Below are 25,510 nucleotides of genomic sequence, written 5' to 3'. Positions count from 1 at the left end.
TTGCTTCTGTTTATCGTTCTACTATGGCAGTTCGGATTCCCAACCTTTCAGGAACTTCACCATCCCAGTCAGTTCAGAGCACTACCACCGGTCCTCCTCTGGGACGACAACGTGGACGGTGTGACCATTGTGGAAAAATTGGTCACATCAAATCTCGTTGTTATGCTCTACATGGACGTCCACAGCAACAGAAACAACAGCCTCGATCCTCTGCACATTCTGTTACACAACCAGTCTCGTTATCAACTCCTGACAACCCTGCCTCTATATCTTCTACCACAGTTACCTTAACTCAAGCTGATTTGGACAAGTTCAAGCAATTCTTCAACCAAATGGAGGCATCATCTCAGCCAATCTCCACTTATGCCCACTCAGGTACTATTGCGTCTGCACATAGCGTATCTACATCTTCGACACCATGGATCATTGATTCTGGTGCTTCAGACAATATGACTGGTATGTCCTCACTCTTCCAATCTTATAGTATCTGCTTTGGCCAACGCAAGGTCCGCCTTGCGGATGGCTCTCCATCTTCCATTGCTGGGAAGGGTCACATATCAGTTACTACTTCATTAACTTTGTCAAATACACTTCATGTTCCAAAGTTGACTACAAATCTTATTTCTGTTAGTAGCGTTACCATACAATTAAATTGTAGTGTAACATTCTTTCCCTCTCATTGTATTTTTTAGGATCTGGTATCGAAACGGACGATTGGCAGCGGGCGTGAAGTGGACGGTTTATACCTGTTGGATGCTCCTTTGTTACCTCAAGAACATTCAGCTTCATTTTCTAATATTGTTTCATCTAATAAAGCCCAGCTTATGCGTTGGCACATGCGTTTAGGACATATTTCTTTTGGTTATTTAAAACATTTATTTCCTTCCTTATTTTGCAACGTGGCAGTGTCAGATTCATCCTGTGAAACATGTCATATGGCTAAACATGTTCGTTCCAATTATTCTACTAGTAGTAATAAATCTTCTTTAACACCTTTTGATCTTATTCATTCAGATGTGTGGGGTCTTTGCCCAGTTACTTCTAGTATTGGATTTCGATATTTCGTGTTGTTCATTGATGATCATAGTCGTGTTACTTGGGTTTATCTTATGAAATCGAAAAATGAGGTATACACCATTTTTAAAAATTTTATGACAATGGTTTAGACTCAATATGGTCGTACCATTAAAAAATTCCGATCTGACCAGGGTACAGAGTACACTTATGGGGAGGTACAACGGTTATGTACAGAATTTGGGATTGAGCATCAGCTGGCTAATGTTAAAACTCCTCAACAAAATGGTCGTTCTGAGAGAAAGAATCGTCACATCCTTGACTTAGCCAGAGCAATCTGCATTGGCATGAATGTTCCCCAGTCATTTTGGGGAGATGCAGTTCTTACCACCGTTTACATCATTAATAGGATTCCTTCTAGGATTCTTAACTTTGCAGCCCCACTCTCAATCTTACATCCCAATTCATCTCTATTTTTGATTCCTCCGTGAGTCTTCGAGTGTGTGTTTTGTTCAGCAGTTGGGGCAAACTCGTACAAAGCTTGACCCCAAGGCTTTGAAGTGTGTATTTTTGGGCTATTCTCACTCTCAAAAAGGTTATAGGTGTTACCATCCTCCCAGTCGTCGGCGGTTTATATCCATGGATGTTTCTTTCTTTGAGCATACACCATACTATAGTGGTTCAGTTGGTTCTCAGAGTGAATGGTTCCCATTGAATATAATGGATGATCACCTTCTTTCGTCTTCAACTCCTCTACCATTACTTGTTTCTTCTTCTATAATTCCTCCTCGCGATACCCCTCCAGTAGAGGAATTGTTCCTTTTTCATAGGTTTATAATCGGAGACAACAGGTACAAGCTTCTACTCCCACGATCGACTGCCCTGTTCCTTCGGCACCAGCTCTGCCTTCTCAAGCTATTGTTTCGCTTGATGATTGCCCCATTGCTCTTCGAAAGGATAAGCGTTCTTATACTTACCCTCTTTCTAATTTGTTTCTGATTATGCTCTCTCACCCTCCTATCGGAGTTTTCTTGTTTCTGTTGCCTCGGTTCCTGTTCCTTCCAGTGTTACAGATGCACTAGCACAACCTCAATGGCGTGATGCTATGACAGAAGAACTACAAGCACTTGAGAAAAATCAGACTTGGGACATTGTTCCGCTGCCTATTGGACGAAAGGCTGTGGGTTGTCGTTGGGTGTTTACAGTTAAGCATAATCCAGATGGGTCAGTTGCTCTTTACAAGGCCCGATTGGTTGCCAAGGGTTATGCTCAGACTTATGGCATAGATTATCCAGAGACTTTTGCCCCTGTTGCCAATATGAATACCATTCGTGTATTATTTTCCGTTGCTGCAATTCGATCTTGGCCTCTATTTCAGTTAGATGTCAAGAATGCCTTTCTCAATGGTGATTTGCAGGAGGAGGTGTACATGGTTCCTCCTCCGGGCTTTCGTTCTCCTGCTCATTTTGGTATGTTATGTCGTCTTCGTCGTTCTTTATATGGCCTCAAGCAGTCTCCTCGAGCTTGGTCTGATCGCTTTGGCACTGCTATGCTCAAGTTTGGTTTCCATCAAAGTGCAGCTGATCATACCTTGTTTTTACGTCGTTCAGGCAGTAAGACAATTGCTCTCATTGTGTATGTCGATGATGTTATTCTTACCGGCGATGATACTACCGGAATTAATGAGGTTAAGAGCTATCTTGGCCGTCAGTTTGAGATTAAGGATCTTGGTCCCCTACGGTACTTCTTGGGCATTGAGGTGGCTCGCTCCGAGACTGGCATTTTCATCTCTCAACTTAAGTATGTTCTTGACTTGCTTTCTACTTCTGGTTAGCTTGGCGCTCGTCCTGCTGATACTCTGATTGAGCAGAATCATCGGTTGGCTGATTCTGAGGGGGAGTTGTTGTCAGATATTGGTCAGTATCAATGACTTGTGGGGAAGCTCATCTATTTATCCATGACTCGACCTGACATTGCTTATGCCGTGAGTGCCGTGAGTCAATTCATGCACTCTCCTCGTGCCCCACACCTTGATGCAGCTATTCGGATTCTTCGCTACTTAAAAGGTTGCCCAGGCCATGGTATTTTGTTTGCTAATCATGGTCACTTACGTGTTGAGGCTTGGACAGATGCTGATTATGCAGGTTCAATTTCAGATAGGAGGTCTACTTCAGGTTATTGTACCACTATTGTTGGTAACTTGGTTACTTGGCGCAGTAAGAAGTAGGATGTTGTCTCTCGATCTAGTGCAGAGGTAGAGTATAGGGCTATGGCTCTTGGGGTAGGTGAGTTGCTTTGGCTGAAAACCTTGATGACAGACTTGTGCCTTCCAGTGTCGCTTCCATTGTCACTCTACTGCGACAACAAGTCTGCCATTAGCATAGCAGCACATCCTGTTCAGCATGACAGGACTAAGCAAAGAGAGGTGGACCGTCACTTCATTCGAGAGAAGATCATCTCTGGTCAAATTTGCACTCCATTTGTCACAAGCTCTCAGCAGCTTGCAGACATTCTTACAAAGGGCGTTAGCAAGATTGTGTTTGAGAATGCATTGTCCAAGTTGGGCGTTGCAGATATCCACGCACCAACTTGAGGGGGAGTGTTAGCATTTATGATACCACGATTTATAGAATGACTTACCATATTAGTAGAGATTTGATTATGCTATAGAATATGCCATATAATATGCTTTAGAATAAGTTGTGATTTGATTTTTATTTGATTTAGTTTCCTTTCTTGTAATATGAACATGTGCTCATTTTATCTATAAATACTAGAGTTGTGAATGAGTAATTCATCTCATTCAAGCCTTTACGCAATTCTCTCTTCTCTTCTTTTTATATATTTCTACTAAGTTTTCATCTTTTTATGAGTACCCCTAGTGTAAACATGGAGCACTGAGTGTTGATTATTAGAGGTGGAAGGATATAGAGCAGGTACGGGAAAGAAGGTATTAGGTAGAGGAATAGCTAAGGTATTAGGCAGAGGAACAACTGTTTCCCAAAACTGAGCTTCATTATTCACTATCTCCCCTTGAAGACAGTTTTGTCCAAAGTAAGGCTGACTTTCCACAAACGATACATCCATACTCGCAAAAGTGTTTTTTGTTTTTGGATTATAACACTTGTAGCCTCTTTTATTCGGCGCATAACCGATAAACACACATTTTTCTGCCCTAGGATCAAGTTTGGATCGAAGCCTACTAGGTATGTGAACAAACACAGTGCACCCAAAAATTTTCAAGGCTAAGTCAGAGAAAATTCGACCTTCAGGCAAGAAGTTTTTGAAACACTCTAAAGGTGTAATATATTTTAAAATACGAGTAGGCATTCTATTTATTAAATAAGATGCTGTCAAAATAGCATCTCCCCATAGATACTTTGGGACATGCATTGAGAACATAATGGCACGTGCAACTTCAAGTAAATGTCAGTTTTTTCTCTCGGCAATACCATTTTGTTGAGGAGTATCACTACAAGTAGATTGATGTTGAATCCCCTTTTCCTTTAAAAACTTTCCCAAAAAGTGATTGAAATACTCAGTTCCATTATCAGAATGAAGTATTCTTATTTTTGTTTGAAATTTGTTTTCAACCATATTATAAAAAATTTTGAACAAATTTTCAACTTTAGATTTATCATTCATTAAATATACCCAACATAGCCGGGTGTGATCATCTATGAAAGTTACAAACCGTTTTTTTCCAGAAGATGTGGTAATTTTCAAAGGACCCCAAACATCACTATGAATTAAGTAAAATGGTTTTGAGGCACATATGGTTTTGAACTGTACGTAGTATGATGGCTTTTTGATAAATGACAACTTTCACATTGAAAAGATGAACAATCCACATTTTTAAATAGAACAGGAAATATATACTTAAAATAAGAAAAAGTAGGATGTCCTAGTCTAAGATGCCAAATCATTATTTGTTCATGGACAGAGAGAGAACTAATACTAGTACCAAAGCATTGAGCTTGTTTATTACGGAGGAAGTTGTCATCAAAATAGTAAAGACCGTCCACCATTCTAGCACTACCAATCATCATTCCCGTGCTCAGCTCCTGAAAATTACAGTGAGTCAAAAAAGGTAACACGACAATTAGAATCTTTAGAGAGTTGACTCACAGATAAGAGATTACATGCAAGATTAGGGACATGAAGGACAGATTTTAGGGTGATTTTTTCAGAAATTTTGATAGAGCCTTTTCCTACAATAGATTAAAATTTTCCATCTGCAATTCTAAATTTTTTATTATCGGAACAAGGTGAATAAGAGTGAAATACATGAGATAGATTTGTCATGTGATCAGAAGCACCCGAATCAATGATCCAAGGTGTAGGACTAGAATGGCAAGAGAAAGCACTAGAGTTGCTACCTGTTTGAACCAAAGGAACATAAGGAATACCAGACTCTAGATTGGATTTCAGCAGCTTCAGAAGATGATCCATCTGCTCTTTACTGAAGGGACTAGCATCAGCCTCATTTGCACGAGCAGATCGGTCTCCAGGCTTGCTGCTCTTCCAGTTGGCCGGTTTGCCATGAATCTTCCGGCATGTCTCACGTGTATGGCGGGTTTTGTTGCAGAAATCACACCATATCCAAGGCTTGTCCTCAGCTCTGCGCTGGCTATTAGAAATTCTGCTCGCATTTGTATTAGCAGTGACTAGGACAGAATTTTCAATCGATGCCCTAGCCCCCTTTTTTTTGAGCATAACACTACGGCGGCTTTCCTCCCTCCGAACTTCAGCAAATACCTCTCCAAGTGACTGAAGAGGGCCACGACCAATGATCCTTCCCCTTAATCAAATTCTATGTTCAGGCCAGCGAGAAATTTGTAGATGCGATCGTTTTTCACTGTCTTCTTGTGGTGATTGCAATCATCTGGAGATTTCCATTCATAGTCATTGAAAATATCCAGATCCTGCCATAGCCTTTTCAACATATTGAAGTATTTGGTGACGTTGTCTCCCCCTTGTTGAATTTCTCCGTGTAGTTGCAGTTCGTACACTTGGGATTGATTGCCAAGGTCAGAATACACCTGGTGAATATTATCCCAGAGTACCTTGGCAGTTGGATAGCACATATATTATCCAGTCCATAACCATGGAATTTTCTGCATCCCAAGTGGCATAAGTCGTACCCTTCAAATCAGGTGCCTTTGTATCACCAGTCAGGTACCCAATCTTTCCTCTCCCTCGAATATACATATGCACTGATTGATACCAGCGCAGAAAATTGTCTCCATTAAGACGTATAGTGGTTATCTGAACAGAGTGCGAATCAGAATTGGGACCACGGTTTTCAGTAGGCTTAGAAGAGACTTCAGACATCGTGAGAAGCTAGGGTTTCAATTTGAGAGGAAAAGGAAAAACAATGTGGAGTTTACCAAGGAATAAGTCCTGGTAATTTTTTTCGGAATGCAGAAAAGAGTCCGAAATAAAGTTCCTGCTCTGATACCATCTAAACAATATGGAATTAGGAGAGAATTGTTTTAGTGAAATGGTATTTCATTGATATTGAGAATGATATACATGTACACTACTTAGGCTATACAAGGCATTAAAAAAGGAACAGAATAACTATACAACTAATTTTCCTTATTTACAAAATTGACTAGGCCTATATTGAAACATAAAATACAGCTAGGCAATCCCTAGAGATTAGCAATAAATCTCAGCCGAATATTCTCCTTTCCAACAGGAAGATATATATTATTTCCCTTGATTTTAGGGATTTGATTGATTTCTGACTATTGTAAATTAGAACAAGATTGTAGGATAGATGGATTGCAGTAAAATAGGATAGATTGATTGCTTTAAATTAGGAAGAGATTTGTAGGAATATTTTTATTCTTTTCCTTGTATAGCTTTCCCTCTTTCCTATATACTTGTACAAGATGTTAATATATGAAGTAGAATATTTTACACACAGAATTTCTACATGATACACATAATTTAATTGAACTTGCAACAAGTTATTTTTTTTCATTAGATGACTAGAATGAAAAGCAAAGAATCAAATGCCTATAAATATTGCATTGGTTGAACTCCAAAATCCAAGTAACTGGTTTTGCGCCTGTTAACATTGCTACCTGCAATTGTCATTATCATAAGTAGATTTTAATTCTTCCATGGTTATTACTTTCTCTTACCCTTTCTTCTTCCTCCTCTTGTACAGTACATATCCCTCTTATTCATTGGAATGTTGATCATTATATCTGTGCGCGGATTCTTAACAAATCTAATGAAGGTAATTTTGCTACTTATGTTAAATATTGTACTTCATGTGTACTTTAGAATAGTGTTATTAGGTGGTCCACCATATTGCAGTTCATTATTGCTTTCAATAAAGAGTTTGGAACCCATTAAAAGAGGAGTGTATGGGCAAAGTCAAACTTTAATACTTGGTTTACATTACCTTTCTCTACTAACAGGTTAACAAACAATAGTAAGAATTCACTTATAAACTTCAGAAGTGAATCACAAGTTCTTGGTCTGTTTGCTGCCAATGAAAGCTAGACCTGGACAATGAATTTGGAAACTCACACTGCAACTTCTATGATCACCCTATAGGAAAATAGTGCTTCATAAAGAGTTTCTCTATCCAAAGTGGAGGCCTATGTTACCTGAACTCGGGTACGAGTGTCAGGTGCGGGTGCGTATCTAGGGGTTGGGTTCATCAATCTATCAAATTACAAGATACGAGGACTTGGCTGAAAGTGACCAATATTTAGATATGGGTCCTGCCGTCCTGGGACACAATATACAAAATATTAGACTTGCAGTTCTAATCACTACATATACAGTAACTAAATAGATAATCAGTAAAACAATTAATTAAAAGATAAAGGCTGCTACATACATGATGGCTTTGAATCTTGATTGAATGATTCCTTAACTGCACAGTTGCATATTGATATCAGTTTATAACTTATAAAAAGGGCTAGCCTAGTGCACGAGGCTCCAGCTATTGTAGGGTCTGTGGAGGGTCAGATGCACGCAGTCTTACCTCTGCATGGAGAGGCTGTTTTTGAGTTTAGAACCCATGACCTCCAGGTCACAATGGAGCAATATTACCGTTGCGCCAAGGCCCACCTTAATCAGATTATAACTTATAATTAAATAAAATAATTAAAACACTACAAATAAAGGAGAACAAGATTAAAGGTTACCTGATTTTAAAAAAGAAAGGAAAAAACACTTACCACCAGGCACCAACCTGTCATATACTTTATGAAAGATACACCTTAAGATTTTAGGCCCACCCTCATCAGATTATAACTTATAGTTAAATAAAATAATTATAACACTACAAATAAAGGAGAACAAAATTAAATGTTACCTGATTTTAAAAAAGACAAGAAAAAACACTTGAGTCATAGTACGACCAGGCACCAACCTGTCATATACTTTATGAAAGATACACCTTAAGATTTTAAGAATTTATATTATTCATATCTTCGAATATTTATCATATCATATATAGCATCTACAAGAGATTAACATCCATGGTAACTTTCACACCACATAGTAAATTTCAGAAGTACAAATTTCAGGTAAAATTCATTAAAAAAAGCAAAATAAAAAAATAAAATAAAAAATTCAAACTATTTTGCCCCTAGTCACTTGTGTCTGCCTTGAAGTTTTTCACCCTCAACTAATTGAAGTAATATTGCTTGTTCAGTCCCCAAATCGACCTCATCATCAAAAGTCATAATTTCCAAATCAGGTCCATTAATTGAAAGCACAGCAATCTCAGCCAAAGTGTTGACATGGATGCCAAATTTATCTCCACCTTTGATAAATTAATAAAAAGCATGCAAAAGAAAAAAATATTAGACTGTTAGAAAAAGTAGCTTTAAGTTTAAATGTACTTAAAATGATAAAAATAAACATTAAAAGTAAGCCTACACAAGTCCCAATATTTTGTTGGCCTTTTATATATATATATATATATATTTAAGGCACTAATGATTATGCCATACAATGTTGAGGAGTGTATCTTATTCCATCTACTCTCTAACACATGGTGAACGCATCAAAGAAATCAGACTGGCCACCAATCATCCTTTCTCTCATGTTCATATATTATTACTTTCACATTTTCAATTAATGTATCCCACATGATATATAATATGCAGCATAGGAGAGACCATATATGCTATTCTTAGTGTCTCAATCATTGGCTCTACGAAACTCAAGAGATAGTCTAAGTTATTCAACCAAGTGTCATCAACAATGCATTGTTTAACCTCACAAGCTTTAATTTCTATTGGTGTCTTTCCCTTTCCTCTGCATGTTCTCCAATTTAATAAAAGCATGCAAAAGAAAAAGATATTAAGACTGTTAGAAAAAGTAACTTCAAGTTTAAATGTACTTAAAATGATAAAATTTAACATCTTTTATTTTTTATAAGCTGGTAATGTATTAAGGATCACCAAAATATATGACAATCAGTACAAGATGATTGCCGTGTGGGCATACCCTCACACTCCAAACAGAACAGAAAAAATAGAAAAATAAAAAAATACCACTTCCAGTACAAAAGAAAACAAAGTTAGAACACAATGTGGATACACATTGGAAACAATATCCTGCCAATGAATACCAGCAGCATCAGTGATCTGGAACCATGTCCCTTTATAAACATCAATAGCAGAATGACAACTTCCTTGATGGTATCTAGCATTCCTCTCACCCCATATAGCCCACAGAACAGCAGCAAAAACCATCTTTGTTTAACTTAGATCTCAGTGAATGGTCTAAGAAGAATACACCAGTCTATAAGTTGTTTGAACCTATAAAATAAAGGCATAGACCAGTTTAGGATGTCATCAAAACCAAGACCAGTCCTGTCTTGCAAATGGCAGATCAAGAACAAGAGATCTCTAGAATTCGTTTCAGATAAGCATAAGGAACAAGCAGATGGTAGATGGATCCCCCTATTCTGAAAATTAATAAGAGAAGGATGTTTATGTTGAGCAATTAAGCAGGCAGCAAAACAGGTTCTCGGCCGCCCTTGTTCCAACACAAGTTTCTCCACTTGTGATGATTAGATGCGATTGCTATGATAGATGGAATAGGGTTTGTGATGAGCCGATGCAACTCTCAATTTTCTAATATTGATAATAGAAAATTTTGATTCTTAAACTATTACAATAGCATGTATTTATAGGCCTAAGCAAATCCTTAACTATATAGGAAATTAAATCAATGGAAACTTTCCTAAAACAAACACCAAACTATTTATAAAATTAATACACTGAAAACTTTCCTAAAACAAATACTAAACCATTAGGAAATTAAAACAATGAAAACTTTCCTAAAACAGAAAATGGAAACCAGAAAACACTGTTCACGCCACTGTTCATGCATTGTTCTCATGTACTACATCATGCTCCCCTTCTTTAAAAGAACTCGCCCTTGAGTTCAACAGTGGTCGTCCTTGAATTTCACTGACGGTTCATCATATATAAGTATGAACAAAATTTTGTACCACTAACGACTTGACCTTAGTGCTTTGTAAACTTGCTTCTTAGTTGCCCTATCCCAAAACAACACCAAGTGTGACAAATCAATTTTCGTTGGCAACTCAAAAGAACAGAAATTGTCTTGATCATATGTGCAAAAATTCGACCAGACAGGAACCTTCCCATTGAAGACTTCAGTAAAGTCTTGTGTGTCAGCTACTAGCAAAGTAGCAAGTTCTCCTTTTCTCCACCTTTAGGTAGACAAGCAAACCATTTTGTCCATGAGGGACATGCTAGTATAATTTTGCAGGGAACATGCATATTAGAACAACAATCAACTAGGTCTCTATAAATGACATCATCCTCGTTCTGAGCACATACCATTGCTTCACCCCTAGTCTTTGTTATCATGCTCTCAACTTCTTCAATCTCATTAGTACCACTGCTCTTCAAATATGGGTCTATGTAGCAATAAGTGTCCGCACATCCTATGCCAACATCCACTTCTTTGTTCTGCTCTACATCTAATTCTTTCAAACTATCCCTTTTGTCCAAGGACTCCATCTTATTGGAAGTCCATTGAGGTGCATCTGTTGCGACTAAAGTAAGGACAATTTCATCATCCTCAACTACAAGAGGTGGAGCAACACAATTTTGCTTTTGATCAATCTCAATAATATCACTTGTTGCTTCAACAAAATTATCTTGACCGACCTTGATGTCACGATCCTTATTGTAAAATTTCTCCATAGACTCTTTGACAGATGGATTCTCTTTCCGACAATTCTGATATTTTTGATACAACATCTGCTCATAATTTGGTGGTAAGAAATTAGCCATCAATGGCCGTTTCATCTTTTACAATGACTGCATAGGGTGTTTTCCTTGCCGCCTCCGGTTAATCTGTGTTTGTTTCCACCAAGCTGATGCCCATCCTTTATAGGCTACAAGCAGAACTTGCTTGTTCTCGGGTATCTCAAAATACTCGAAAAAGTCTTCAACTTCTTCAAGCCATTCCAAGACATCTTCAATATCAAGTTGACCATTAAAAGATAGAAGGCCAATTTTCATCCGAAAATCTCGCCCCGCGATCTCCATGCGCTAGAACAATACCTTCAATCTGATCATTGCTCAAATTAGACCCGACGTCCTGTTGACACTGGCCCTGATTATTAGCACGCTGAAGAGGACCACGTTGATTTCCAGTCCTTTGTCGTGGCTGATTCACACCATCAGGTTCGTCCTGATCATGCCTATTACGAATCTGCACACGATTCATGGCTTTAGTTAGACGTTCAACTGCCATCTGAATCTCCTGTTTGAGTTCCTGACGCAATTCTTGACATTCTTCCAGAGTCACCGCATGTTCTCCTTGATCACCATCCATGGAGAATGGCTCTGATACCAACTTGACGCAGCGGATCAATGAAAGCAAGCAAAATGATTAAGAATAGCAACGTATTCTTTAAAGACTAAAATCCACGAGAAGAGGTTGAGAGAAACTCTCGATTTTCTGATATTAATAATAGAAAAATTTATTCCTAAACTATTACAATAGCATGTATTTATACACCTAAGCAAATCCTAATCTATATAGGAAATTAAATTAATGGAAACTTTCCTAAAACAAACACCAAACTATTTAGAAAATTAAATCACTGAAAACTTTCCTAAAACAAATACTAAACTATTAGGAAATTAAAACAATGAAAACTTTCGTAAAATAGAAACTAGAAAACACTGTTCATGCACTGTTCTCATGTATTACATCAGTTGGCTATGCGGAATGGATGTGGAAGTTTGATTTAAAACAACCTAAGAGGAAGAGAGAAGAGAGGGGGGGGGGGGGGGGGGGGGGGGGGGGGGGTGGGGTTGGAATAGTTTAAACTTGCTCCTTTATCCGATTTTTTATTGAAACCTTTTCTGGAAAAAACCACGGAGATTCCGTCATCTTGAGCAAAACAATCCACTATCTCGAAGCACAGTACAACAGACTGTCACAGACTCGCACCCACTCCACTCTACTAAGACCCAGTTGCTGATCACCTCAGGCTTATGCTTGCGACTCCTCGTCCAATTGCTATAGACTTCAGGCTTACTCCTCAATTCTTGTAGACAGGTTGCGGGTTGCTGGAAGAACATGAGTGCTCCGCAAAACACTTTGTCCCCTTTGTAACACGATTTAAACCCTTCCTTCCTTGCGAACACAAAGTTGAAAGGATAAAACGACCAAGATAATCTTGAAGAAGCTCTGTACGCCATCGATCAGATTGAGAAAACCATTCTAAAATCACTCGTGTAAATAGTATGTGGTCTCAAAGAAATAAAACACAGAACAATCAAAGTAATTTTCAGTGAAAAATACTCTAAAAGAAAAACTCCCTCAATTGTAAAAATATTAATATCTAAGCCTGTAATTAATCAAGAGAGAAGAAGAGTATTTATAGATGTTAGAGAGTCCTTTTTTATGTTGGAAAATAGGTCAAAATCGTACAAGGACACCTCTCTAAAGTTTTATCAAGAAATTTAAAAAAAGTAGTTTATTTTACGAAAAGAGAGTTATCCTTTTCTAATCTGGACTAGTCCGGTTGCTCGGGAAAAGTGCAACCGGTTGAATTTGTCCAGATTGCAATTCTGGGTTATCTTAGCTATGTTGGCCCAAGTGCGACTGGTCTGGAAAAGTGCCACCGGTCGGATTTGTCTTGAAAACCCTAATTGCAATCCTATCCAACCTAAAACATATATGTGCAAAGTGTTCCCACTCAACATACCTTCTCTTAATGATGTTCTCATCGAATCGAATTATGATTGCACTTCTAGTTCCGCATCTGATATTGAGACTCAACATAAAACAAAAATTACAACTCGACCGGACTCGTTTTGACAACAAATTTAGCCAATATGAAAGCATGTATCTCACAAACACCATAGGAAGTTTGGGAATATATTAACACTTAACACCTAAGCATTCCAAATTAAAGCACCTGGTCTTGGTGGTTTTATTTTATTCCAGCCTAACCTACAGTGTTTGGCTGCGTGCAGTTCTTCTTTGCAGTTTCTAGGGTTGGGAGTGGATCTTCGAGCAACGTTGTACTTTTTCTATCTGAAATAATGGGGATGTATTTTTTATCTTCTATTCTTTTGATAAGAAAAAGCCTAGCAACTGAATACAGGTATGGTCATTATCAGTACAAGATAATTTGTTTTGCCTTGCTTGGTATTTTTAGTTTGTTGTTTTGGTGTATCTCTTAAATTTTTAACATATCTTGCACATTTAATTCTATCAGTTTTACTTTTATTGTAAAATAAAATTTCCTTGTTGCCACCTCTGATTTTGAAAACATGGACCACAAAGGAGATAAAGTGTTCTTATGTGTAATTTTTGCTGGACAACTGAAAGTTGACCCCTTTCACAACCGAGCAAAAACTTGTGGAATATGATTAATAAAATATTGGTCCCCATTATGCTGTGCTACCTGCATCATCATCATCATCGTCATAATAATATTTGTGTATATAAATTACACACACACACATATTGTTGGCATATATGATAGCCACGATTTATGGAATGACTTACCAGATTAACATAGATTTGATTATGCATATGGTAGTATATGGTAGCCATGATTTATGGAATGACTTACTATATTAGCATAGATTTGATTTAAATTTGATTTAGTTTCTTTTCTTGTAATATAAGCATGTACTCTTTTTTATCTATAAATACTAGAGTTGTGAATGAATGATTATCTCATTCAAGTCTTTACACAATTCTCTCATTTTCCTTCTATATTGTATTTCTACTTTTGGTATCAAAGCCAAGGTGGTCCGACTACAATGAGGGCATTGCGAGTTTGGCACCACCCATTCGGGAATGGTCTAAGGTGACATCACTCGTCCGGGAGGTGTCGGGTAGGCCCTCATTGTGAGTTCGGCACCACCTATTCGGGAATGGTCTAAGGTGAGATTGCCCATCCGGAAGGTGTTGGGTAGGCAGGGTGATCCGACCTCAATGAGAGTGTTGCGAGTTTGACACCACCTATTCAGAAATGGTCTGAGGAGACAGAGTTGTTTCTTTTTATGGTCTGAGGAAACATTGTTGATTCTTTCTTCTACATTGTTTAAACATATGTATGAAGGGGAATGGTCTGAGAAGACATTGTTGATTCTTCCATCTACATGTTTTAAACATGTGTACGAAGGAAAATGGTCTGAGGAGACATTGCCGATTGTGTACGGTTTGAGGAGACATGATGTGTACTATTTAAATCCTCCACAAGGAGAAGAATAAACATGGAGAATTATTCCTATTCCTTTATCTCTAGAAAAATCTTCACCAACTTCTACCAGGAGCCCTCTCCCAACACCTTTGTAGGTGAGGTCAACCCCATGTAATGCCTTTAAACTATTGAAATGTAACTGGGTCGTATCTGATGTACAATTTCACCAAAAAGCAAAATGCTATTGCAATCTACAGGTAACATCTTTTAGAAATGGTATTTTTATTACAATGCAATTTCCTTTGGGAGTTTTAAATGTGGAATATATTCATACATGTATATATATAGTTCAAGTTTTTTTCCTTGTGTAATTTGAGTCACCACTCTGAATCGTAATTACCGAAGTAGGAAAATTCTGAATTATATTTCAAAAGGCTGAAGTTTCTTGATTTTTTGTATCAATCCTTCTTAGTACATATTGGTGCTTTGCTTGCAAGCTAATAATTAGCTTTTAAATGGTATTATTTACCCTCAACTGGTATCCTTTGCAGGTTGATCATAACTGATGTATTGGGTGGAGACATTCAATTTGATTTTTACCACCGATGGTTTGACGCTATCTTTGTAGCTAGTGCTTTCCTTTCTCTGCTTTTGCTTTCTGCACATTATACATCTCGCCAAGCTGACAAGCACCCAATTGATTAATTGTTCATATGTAAGTCTGCAGTATTATTTGTTTGATCCATAGTTATATTCCCTGAATTAATCTGACTAAATGGGCACTTTTAGATTTTTTGATCAAAATAGTTCTTTTAAAATCTGTTATTGAAATTATGAGGAATAATTCCATATTTGATATTCTGGCGTGTCTGTATCTGTTTAACTGGCATAATGGAGTCAATACATTTAAAGTTTGGATAGGTTTCTTTGTGATTGACAACTGGTGTGACATGGTATTCTGCTGAGATGCAATGATATATTTACAGAACGAAATTTCGTTAGTGAAGGCCACATCTAGAATTGAATTTCATATATAGTCAATAGCGGGGTTTATTTATTTATTATTATTATTTTTTGCTGGAATGAATATTAGCCGGATGGCAGTGCTTTATTATGAAGATGATTGAAGTGGAGAGAGGTGAATGATAACTCCACAGTTACCAATTGCTTTTAATATATTAAGTTGTTTTCTAATTTTCCAAAGGGATTGGAGTGGCTCTATTATGTTTTGCATATCATCGCATTTTCTGCCATAATCCATTATCTGAAGGGGCCAGTAAGTGGGAGTTGTCACTATGGGAGATAATACTTAGTCTTTCTGAATTAGAGCCATCACCTTGATTGACGGTAGGGGATCAAATTCAACCATTATCTGAAGGGGCCAGTAAGTGGGAGTTGTCACTATGGGAGATAATACTTGGTCTTTCTGAATTAGAGCCATCACCTTGATTGACGGTAGGGGATCAAATTCAAGTTTCTCTTGAAGTGATCCTGTTTTAATTTTTTGCCTCATTGCAGTTTTCTATTTATTTATTATTTTGAATTTCTGCCTTCGGAAGCAATGTGAAACGTAATGAAGCCAACTTGCGCGCCACATGAAACTGCGCACTTGGTAGTTTAAATAAAAAAATAAATCGCATATTTTATTAATGAAGGGAGATAAGTGAAAACGTAGGATTCGATGTGGTGACAAGTTTTAGTTTTCCATAAACATAGGATTGCACCAAGGATCTGTGCTAAAGCCCATATCCATTTGCAATAATCTTTGACGAAAAAAAAAAACAGGACCTCCAAAACGAGATACCATGGTCCATGATGTTTGCCAATGATATCGTGCTTTTGGATATCTCTAAAGAGAACTTAAAAATGAAACTAGAAATGTGGAGAAATGCTCTTGGATATCTATTCCATGGTGCATGATACTTTATATGGATTGTAAATTTAATAGATATTCATACATTGATAATCTAATGATAACCCTCCAAAGCCAAAAGATTACTCAAAGCAATCACTCTCTTTATCTATGATCGATAATCCAAAATGGAGAGATGGATAGTGATATAACCAGGAGAATTGGAGTGGGTTGCACAAAATGGAGACAAGCTTGTGGGATATTATGTGATAAAAGATAACATTTAGGCTACAAGGAAATTTATATAGCACCTTATAAGACCTACTATGTTGTATGGAGTGGGGTGTTGGGCCCTAAAAAAGAAACAAGAGCAATGCCTTCATGTAGCAGAAATGAGAATGTTAAGATGGATGAGTGGAGTGATTAGAAGAGAGAGGATCACTAATGAAAGTGTAAGAGAGAATTAGGGTAGTATTCATTAGTGAGAGTAGTGTCACGGACTTGAACCTTTCCAAGCTCCCGTGCGGCCTTAGACACTTCCAAGCTCAACCTACCCGAGTGTGCTAGCTTAGTGAAGACTAAGGCTAGACAATTGTTTTGCTTACTTGGGTGTAGAGGAAGAGGTTAGGCAAGTGAGCAAGAAAGTTTGGGAATGTATAGAACTTGTATTGCTTGAGAGGAGAGATTACAATTTGGTTGCTTGGTGAGAAGCAAATGAACTCCCACCTCCTATTTATAGGCCTTTGGCTTTACAAGAACATTCTAGATGTGTACAAATGTGTGGCCTAGATTTAGTGTCTGGAATCCTCCAAAGAAATATCTACACAATTCTAGAACTATGTACAATGTACAAGACAAGTCTAGAGAATTCTATACAACTCTAGACAAGTCTAGAAAAGGCTAGACAACTCCACACTAATCTAGAGAATTCCGGAAAGTTCCATAGTTGTGTAGAGAAGTCTAGAAAGCTCCGGTCCATGCAGGCTCCATGTCATCGTCTGCTGGGCGTTTGCGTGGCGCCTGCGTGGCGTAGCCTCTTAGTTGCGGGGCATGACATTCTCCCCCACCTAAGCTCGCGACGCCCTTGTCGCGTCTTCTTGTTTGAACCGCTGGATATGCTCCGCGAACTGCCAAAGTGTATCCTCATGTTCCCAGCTTGCCTCGCTATCTGGCAAGTTCTTCCATTTCACTAAATACTCTGTATACTTGGGCACACCTCTCCTGCTCATCACACGATCTGCAAGGATGCAATCAACTTCATTGTCAAAGGATGTGACAACGGCCATGGGTGCCCTCTGCGATATGCCCCGAGTAAGGTCTTCCGTGTCTTCATGATAAGGCTTGAGCATGCTGACATGGAAGACTGGATGTATCTTCAACTTGGGTGGAAGCTCCACCATGTAGGAGACCTTGCCCATTTGCTTGACAATGGAGAACGGGCCCTCATACCTCCTTATTAGCCCCTTATGCACGCTCCGAAAGGACTTAAACTGTTGGGGTAGTAGTTTAACCATTACCTGGTCTACCACTATGTACTCCACCCGCCTTCGCTTGGTGTCGGCCCACTTCTTTATCTTCTTTGCCGCCTTGTCAAGGTACGCCCTAGCCAAGTCGGACTGCTCATGCCACCTCTTGGCAAATTTGTAGGCCGCCGGACTCTTACCATCGCAAGTCGAAGCAATGGCGTTGGGTGTCATAGGCTGCCGTCCGGTAACAACCTCAAATGGATTGTGATTAGCAGCCTCACTCCGCTGCAAGTTGTAAGAAAACTGTGCCACCCCAAGGAGTTTAACCCAATCTCGCTGATTGGCACTCACATAGTGCCTCAAATAAAGCTCCAGGAGAGCGTTGATGCGTTCCGTCTGCCCATCTGATTGGGGGTGGAAACTCGTAGAGAAGTTGAGATCCGTCCCCATCTTCTTGAAGAGTCCCGTCCAAAATCTACCCATGAAGGGTCTCTGTCACTGACAATGTTTTGTGTAACTCCCCAAAGCTTGACCACATGGTCAACAAACAATTTTGCTGCCCTCTCTGCCGTGCAATCTGCTGGTGCGGGTATGAAGGTGGCATACTTGCTGAACCGATCTACCACCACTATAATGCTCCCGCAACCCTCTGACTTGGGCAAGCAAGTGATGAAATCCATAGAGACGCTCTCCCATGGTCTCTCTAGAATAGGCAGTGGCTCTAGTAGGCCTGTAGAATGCTGTTGCTCAATCTTGTCTTGTTGGCACACAAGACAAGTCCTCACATATGTCTCCACATCATCACGCATTCGAGGCCAATAGTAAGAATCCTCTAGAAGTGCTAGTGTGCGCCGCATACCTGGGTGACCAGCCCATTTGGTGTCATGGCACTCCCGTATTAGCTCCTTTCGCAAGTTACCCCACCTAGGCACAAAGAGTCGGTCCCCTGTAGTGAGAAGCAAGTCATCCCTTAGCCAAAAGCGCCGAGTCTTCCCTTCTTTAGCCAGCTGAATAAGGCTTTTGGCTAGAGGGTCATGCTGCAACCCCTCCTTGATCCGCTCCACAAGAGGGTGCTGGGGCCGACTAATAGTTGCGAGCTCGGCCTTGCGACTAAGCGCATCCGCCACAACATTGGCCTTGCCCGGCTTGTATTCAAAATGATAGGTGAACTCCGCTAGGAAGTCCTGCCATCGAGCTTGCTTGGGGCTGAGCTTTTTCTGTCTGGAAGTAGCTGGTGGCAACATTATCCGTCTTGATCACAAATTGTGCCCCGAGCAAGTAGTGCCTCTAAGTACGTAGGCAATGGATGACTGCCGTCATCTCTTTCTCCTGCACCGTATAGCGCCGCTCAGTGTCATTAAGCTTGCGGCTCTCATAAGTTATGGGGTGTTCTTCCTGCATCAACACACCCCCAATAGCAAAGTCTGATGCATCCATGTGCACCTCATATGGCTTGGAGTGGTCGGGCAAGCTAAGTACCGGCTCCTCTGTGACTGCCCTCTTCAAGTCATCAAATGCCCCCTGGAAAGACTCTGTCCAACTCCAAGCACGCGCTTTCTTGAGAAGGTCTGTCAATGGGGCTGCTCTTGCGGAGTAACCCTTGATGAAGCGGTGGTAGTAATGACAAGCCCAAGAAATGAGCGTAGTTCTGTCACCTTAGTGGGCGGCTCCCATTCTTGAATGGCCCTCACCTTTGCCATCCCGTATCTTATGCCCTAGGAACAACACCTCCTCTTGGGCAAAGGAGCATTTCTCTGTTTTCACATATAGGTCGTTCTCCCGTAGGACTTGGAAGACCGCCCTCAAGTGCTGCACGTGCTCCTCTAGAGTGGTGCTATACACAACAATATCATCCAAGTACACCACCACAAAGCGATCCAAGTAGGGATGAAAGAGCTTGTTCATCAAAGTACAGAAAGTAGCAGGTGCGTTGGTGAGGCCAAACGGCATAACAAGAAACTTATAAGAGCCATACCTCGTCACACATGTAGTCTTAGGCTCATCTCCGTCCGCTATCCGCACCTGGTAGTACCCCGATCGCAAGGCTAGCTTAGTGAAGTAGCGTGCTCCACTAAGTTGATCAAAAAGATCGGCAATGAGAGGAATGGGGTACTTGTTTTTGATAGTCACCTTGTTGAGCGCCCAGTAATCGATGCGCATGCGCAAGGACCCGTCCTTCTTCCTCTGGAACAGCACCGGCGCGCCATATGGGGCCTTCGAGGGTCGAATATAGCCCGCATCTAACAGCTCCTTGAGTTGCCTCTGCAACTCCTCCAACTCTGGGGGTGCCATCCGGTAGGGCACCAAAGCAGGGGGTTTAGAACCCGGTTTCAGCTCAATCTTCTCAATCTTATGATCCACCTTCCTCCTAGGTGGAAGCTTCTTGGGCAGCTCCTTAGGCATCACGTCCGTGTACTCGTCTAGCACAGCTCGTATCTCCTTAGGCACCTCTTCTTGTGGGGAAGGGACTAGCTCATCATCGGGCGTCTCCATCAACGTAGCAAGATTTCTAGTCTCCCCTTCTTGAACTGCATAGTTGACAAGGCTTGGGCTTTTAACTTAGCGCCTCGCTCTACTGGCACCATGCATGCTGTGTTGCCTTCCATAATACACATAGTGTTAGCAAAAGGAATGGGGAAAGCTCTTACCTTGTCTAAGAACTCCAACCTAAGGACTAGTTTGAAGTCATCCATGGGTACCATCGATAGATCTATGTGGCCACCCCACTCGCCAATGCATGCTTGGACGTCGTATGCCATGCCATGTATAGCCTTTGCCGCCGAGTTAACTGCCTTCATGGAGCCCCCTTCTTTGCTATACTTGAGGCCCAACCTCTTGGCCTTATCAAGGCTCACAAAATTGTGGGATGCACCCGTGTCCACCAAAGCACGTGTGGGTGTCCCATTGATGCTCGCCTCCACGAACATTAGCCCCTTAGCTGCCGCCTTAGGGACTTCAGTTTTAGCCTTGATGACATTAAGGATTTGCAGTGAACCCATATGCACCTCCTCCTGTTGTTGCTCTTCGTAGCAGCTCGTTATGGCATTGAGGGTCTTCCGCTTTGGGCAATCTCTTACCCAATGTGGTCCATCACATATGAAGCAAGAACCCTTAGGCTTAGGTGCTCCTTCCTTGTTCTCCCTTCCCTCTTTGCCACCGTGGCCACCACCTGGCTTACGGGACCAATCCTTGTGGAGTGCAGCGCCCTTGTCTCCCCCACCTTTGCCGGCATACCTCCCCTTGTCCTTATCTTTGTCTTTTGGCTTGGATGAGGGTTCCTTCTTGGAGCTGAAATCAATAAAGGACTCCGCCTCTACAATAGCTGTGGCAAGGTCTTGCACGTTGCGCCATCTTAACTCCGTCTTAGCCCACAACTGCAAGCCATCCATGAAGAAGAAAAGAGAGTCCTTGTCGGATAGATTCAGGATCTCAAGAGTTAGGTTAGTGAATTCCTTCACATAGTCCCGAATCGACCCAACCTGTTTTAGCCTTCGGAGTCTGCCCCTGGCTTCATCCTCGGCATTCTCAGGATAGAAATGCTTCTTAATTTCCCTAGTGAAATCAGCCCAAGTATCAATAGAGACTGTACCTTTGCCCATGTCACCATACTTTTTCCTCTACCATAGCATGGCATGGTCTGTGAGGTAGTGAGTCGCCGTGCGTATCTTGTTGGTCTTGTCTGTCATGCCCGTAGCCTCAAAGTATTGCTCCATGCTGAAGAGGAAGTTCTCCAACTCCCTCGCTACCCGGTTCCCACCATAGCACTTAGGCTTGGGAATATCAACCAGGGGTGCTACTACCCCCGTAGTGGCTGTGCCGGACGCCACCGCCCGCTTGCACAATGCCCAGTCCGCTCGCATTTCCTCCATTTGCTCGCGGAAAGTGCCAAACTCCTGATCAACATAGCCACGTAGGGTGGCAAACTCGCCCAACATAAGTTCTCGAAGCGCTTGGAGCTCCTGCCGAAAGTCACCACTTAGGGCATTGAGTGACCCTTTGACAGCATTCTGGACCTCAGCGTCCTCCGACTCCAGCCCATCCATGCCCTGGTGAGCATCCTCAAGCTGCTCCAACACATTGGCTATGGACCCCTCCATGTTTGCCATACGTGCCTCTAAGCCCGCCATGATGTCCTTCGACCTAGCCCTCGTCCTCATTCCGACTGGAGGGAGATTTGCTTCCCTTCCACGTAGCTCCTCCTCTTGGTTGTTAGTCGCGTCTGATTGCTTCGCCATAGCTTCCTCTACATAAGGTGTGACGCCTCACGACCTTAGCTCTGATACCATCTGTCACGGACTTGAACCTTTCTAAGCTCCCGTGCGGCCTTAGACACTTCCAAGCTCCCTTGAAGCGCTAAGTCAGCCTACCCGAGTGTGCTAGCTTAGTGAAGACTAAGGCTAGACAAGTGTTTTGCTTACTTGGGTGTGTAGGAAGAGGTTAGGCAAGTGAGTAAGAGAGTTTGGGAATGTATAGAACTTGTATTACTTGAGAGGAGAGATTACAATTTGGTTGCTTGGTGAGGGGCAAATGAACTCCCACCTCCTATTTATAGGCCTTTGGCCTTACAAGAACATTCTAGATGTGTACAAATGTGTGGCCTAGATTTAGTGTCTAGAATCCTCCAAAGAAATATCTATACAATTCTAGAACTATGTACAATGTACAAGACAAGTCTAGAGAATTCTAGAGAATTCTATACAACTCTAGACAAGTCTAGAAAAGGCTAGACAACTCCACACTAATCTAGAGAATTCTGGAAAGTTCCATACTTGCGTAGAGAAGTCTAGAAAGCTCTGGTCCATGCAGGCTCCATGTCGTCGTCTGCTGGGCGTCTGCGTGGCGCCTACGTGGCGTAGCCTCTTAGTTGTGGGGCGTGACAGTAAGCTTAGATGGTTTGAACACATTCATCGGAGACCTAAAAACCCACTGGTCAAACAAGGGAGACTTGTTGTAAGAGAAGAAGAAGGTGACCAAATATAACATGGGATGAGGTTTTAAAATGTAACATGTAATAGAAAAGATTGGATAGAGAGAATTCATGTGGTTGACCCCATTCATATGGGATTAAGGCGAAGGATGTTAATGATGATGATGATGATGAGATGAGTGAAAAAATAAATAGAAGTTGTGTTATAGTTTTTGTTAAATGGATAGTGTTAAATCCTATCAATTTTGGGTTCCGTGAATGTGTTTCTAAAACTTAAGTCGTGTTTTAATATTTCTACATTTTATTTTCTGTTGGAGATTGTATCTGTTCCAGCTCTTAAGTTTTAACACATTATCCAACCGAGTGCTTAATCAATAAAAACTAAAATGAAAATGGATTATCTTTTATGATTCATGAACCTGAAAGGATGTGTGCACACTTGAGAATCTAAGAGGGCACTGAAATGTTCAAATGGTTTAATGGATACATAAAAATTAAGGTGTTTTATGTTGGTTTCTTTTGCATTAACTTGGAGCCCCGCCTCTTCCAGAAAAGCCAACTGCGTAAGGCATTCCTAGATGCCTTGACTAGACTGTTTTAGTGCCAACGTTATTTGTGCTCCTTCCTAGTATTGACCATGAGTTATCATGTTAACTAATTAGTTGTTTATGCCATCTATTTATCTGTGGAACAGGAAGCATACTTGTATGATGGTAGTTATGGTTTCAATACAGAGAAGGTATGATATATTCAAGTCAATCTCCCTTCTCTTTCCTTGTAATTTCACTATTTAATTTTTTATGCTATCTATATATTTGTGGAACAGGAATCATACTTGAATGATGTTAGTTAGGTTTCAGTATAAAGAAGGTATGATATTCGGGTCAATCTCCCTGTGCTCTTTAGTTGAGTGGTGGTAGCTCTCTTTAGTCTATACTATATCTTTTGCATGGAATAACTCCCATAAGTAACAAAAGGGCCAAGTGGCCCAGCGGTGTCGGCTCTTACTCCCCAAAGGGAGAGGTTTAGAGTTCAAGCCTCGACTCCCATAAGTATATAATTTTATTTATATTAGAAGTTAATTTTTTAATTTTTTTTAAAGATGAAAAAAACATATACAGAGGAGTAGAATAGCTAGCCATTTTTGCATGATCAAGTTTTATATAGGCATCCCCAAATGTTTGACAGAAGTTTTATATATTCATGTATTTAGAAACATGGCATTGAATCTACTAAGGTTGAGACAATTCCAGTGGACTGGAGGAAAAATTATTTTAACTAACTAGCGAGAATGCCATGCCAATGCCATATGCCAAGGTTATTTCGTTGTATTATTATTATTATTATTGTGGACTCTCTCTCTCTCTCTCTCTCTACAAACACAAACTCAAGCACGAACACACGGCAATGAACACCCCATGCAGGTAAATAACATAAGTGCTACTGATTGCAGGATCATTGTGTAAGTTGTTCGTACGTGGAGAAAAAATTCAGTTAGGTCTTCAAATACAGCAATGCTTGCAGAAGGGTGAAAACTTCCATTGGCTTTCATTGTAAGGACCATGTCAAGAAGAACAGATGGGGTTAAAAGATTGGTGCATAATTAGTCATATATATTGCGAGATCCAGCAGCTTTGATGAAACCATGCTTACAATCGTAAGGTTTAATCTTTATTGATTTATCAATTCAAATGTCTTTCTTTGAAAATGTTTTTACATCTGAAATAATGTCAACACCACGAGTAACATTAACTGTGTCCTGCCAAAGGCAGTTTTGGTCCAACCAATGTTTTCCCAACCTTTTCCATCTCCTTGACGGTCCATAGTTCCTGAAAAGCAGATACAGATCAAACAAACTAGGAAAATATATAGGTTTGTCCAAACTAATCAAACTGAATTATGAGATCATCTGTCCATTTCAAACTAAGATAGGCCTGTCAATGCTAATATAGGCAACATCCAAATAAAATACAGAGGCACTGTCCGCTACTAACATGCAAATCAACTAAATGTAGAGAAATATTACCTGTGTCCCAAAAAGGATGTGTCCTATTTTGGGAACATTGATGAGTTAAAATAGGATGTCCTAATTTGGGAAACCTGTCATCACTGTTCTCAAAATAGGATGTCCTTTTTGGACAGAGGTAGTAGTAAATGTGGAAGCTGCAAATGTAGAGAAATAGTAACATTTAATCGTGGGTTCAAAGTCCAGACACATGCAATGGCTCCTTAACATCTTATCCTTCTGTACAAGACGCAATATTCAACGTCTCTCTTCCTTGCTATAAACAAAAAGAGGTGTCAAGTCTATTTTGTATCACCATCCATATATAAAATTGCAATAGCTTATAGGATCGATACTAAGCCAAAAATTTATGAACACACAATCGATCATCTACCAAAATAAATATGAACAAGTAATGCAGTTTATACCATACCAATTCTTATTGCTATATGTTAAGGTTGAGGAGAGAGAGCCCAAAAGAGTAAAAGGGGAAGTTATTTTTTGAAAAAGAAAAAAATAAAAAGTTTAGTTCGAAAAAAAAAAAAAAAAA

General features: G+C 40.1%; 1 protein-coding gene across 3 annotated transcripts in view; it reads left to right on the top strand.

Moving 5' to 3' along the window:
• Positions 1-24,762, top strand: part of LOC132268291 (GPCR-type G protein 1) — a 103,339-nt gene extending 78,577 nt beyond the window's left edge. The window contains exons 11-17 of one of the 3 annotated variants that reach the window (XM_059769125.1): positions 7,196-7,267; positions 13,530-13,660; positions 15,262-15,425; positions 23,650-23,694; positions 23,782-23,825; positions 24,169-24,272; positions 24,409-24,762. In XM_059769125.1, coding sequence (XP_059625108.1) covers positions 7,196-7,267; positions 13,530-13,660; positions 15,262-15,415 — 357 coding nt within the window. In that variant the 3' untranslated portion in view covers positions 15,416-15,425; positions 23,650-23,694; positions 23,782-23,825; positions 24,169-24,272; positions 24,409-24,762. The remainder of the gene's footprint in view (positions 1-7,195; positions 7,268-13,529; positions 13,661-15,261; positions 15,426-23,649; positions 23,695-23,781; positions 23,826-24,168; positions 24,273-24,408) is intronic. The other 2 variants (XM_059769126.1, XM_059769124.1) reach the window with 2 other exon arrangements.
• Positions 24,763-25,510: the final 748 nt, after the last annotated feature.

This window comes from Cornus florida, unplaced genomic scaffold, assembly GCF_030987335.1.
Source record: "Cornus florida cultivar Cherokee Brave unplaced genomic scaffold, ASM3098733v1 CherokeeBrave_3.0.0_Hap2_Chr08, whole genome shotgun sequence".
Classification (NCBI taxonomy): domain Eukaryota; kingdom Viridiplantae; phylum Streptophyta; class Magnoliopsida; order Cornales; family Cornaceae; genus Cornus; species Cornus florida.
The sequence above is the reverse complement of the archived record's forward strand: the minus strand, read 5'-3'. Positions and strand labels throughout refer to the sequence as shown.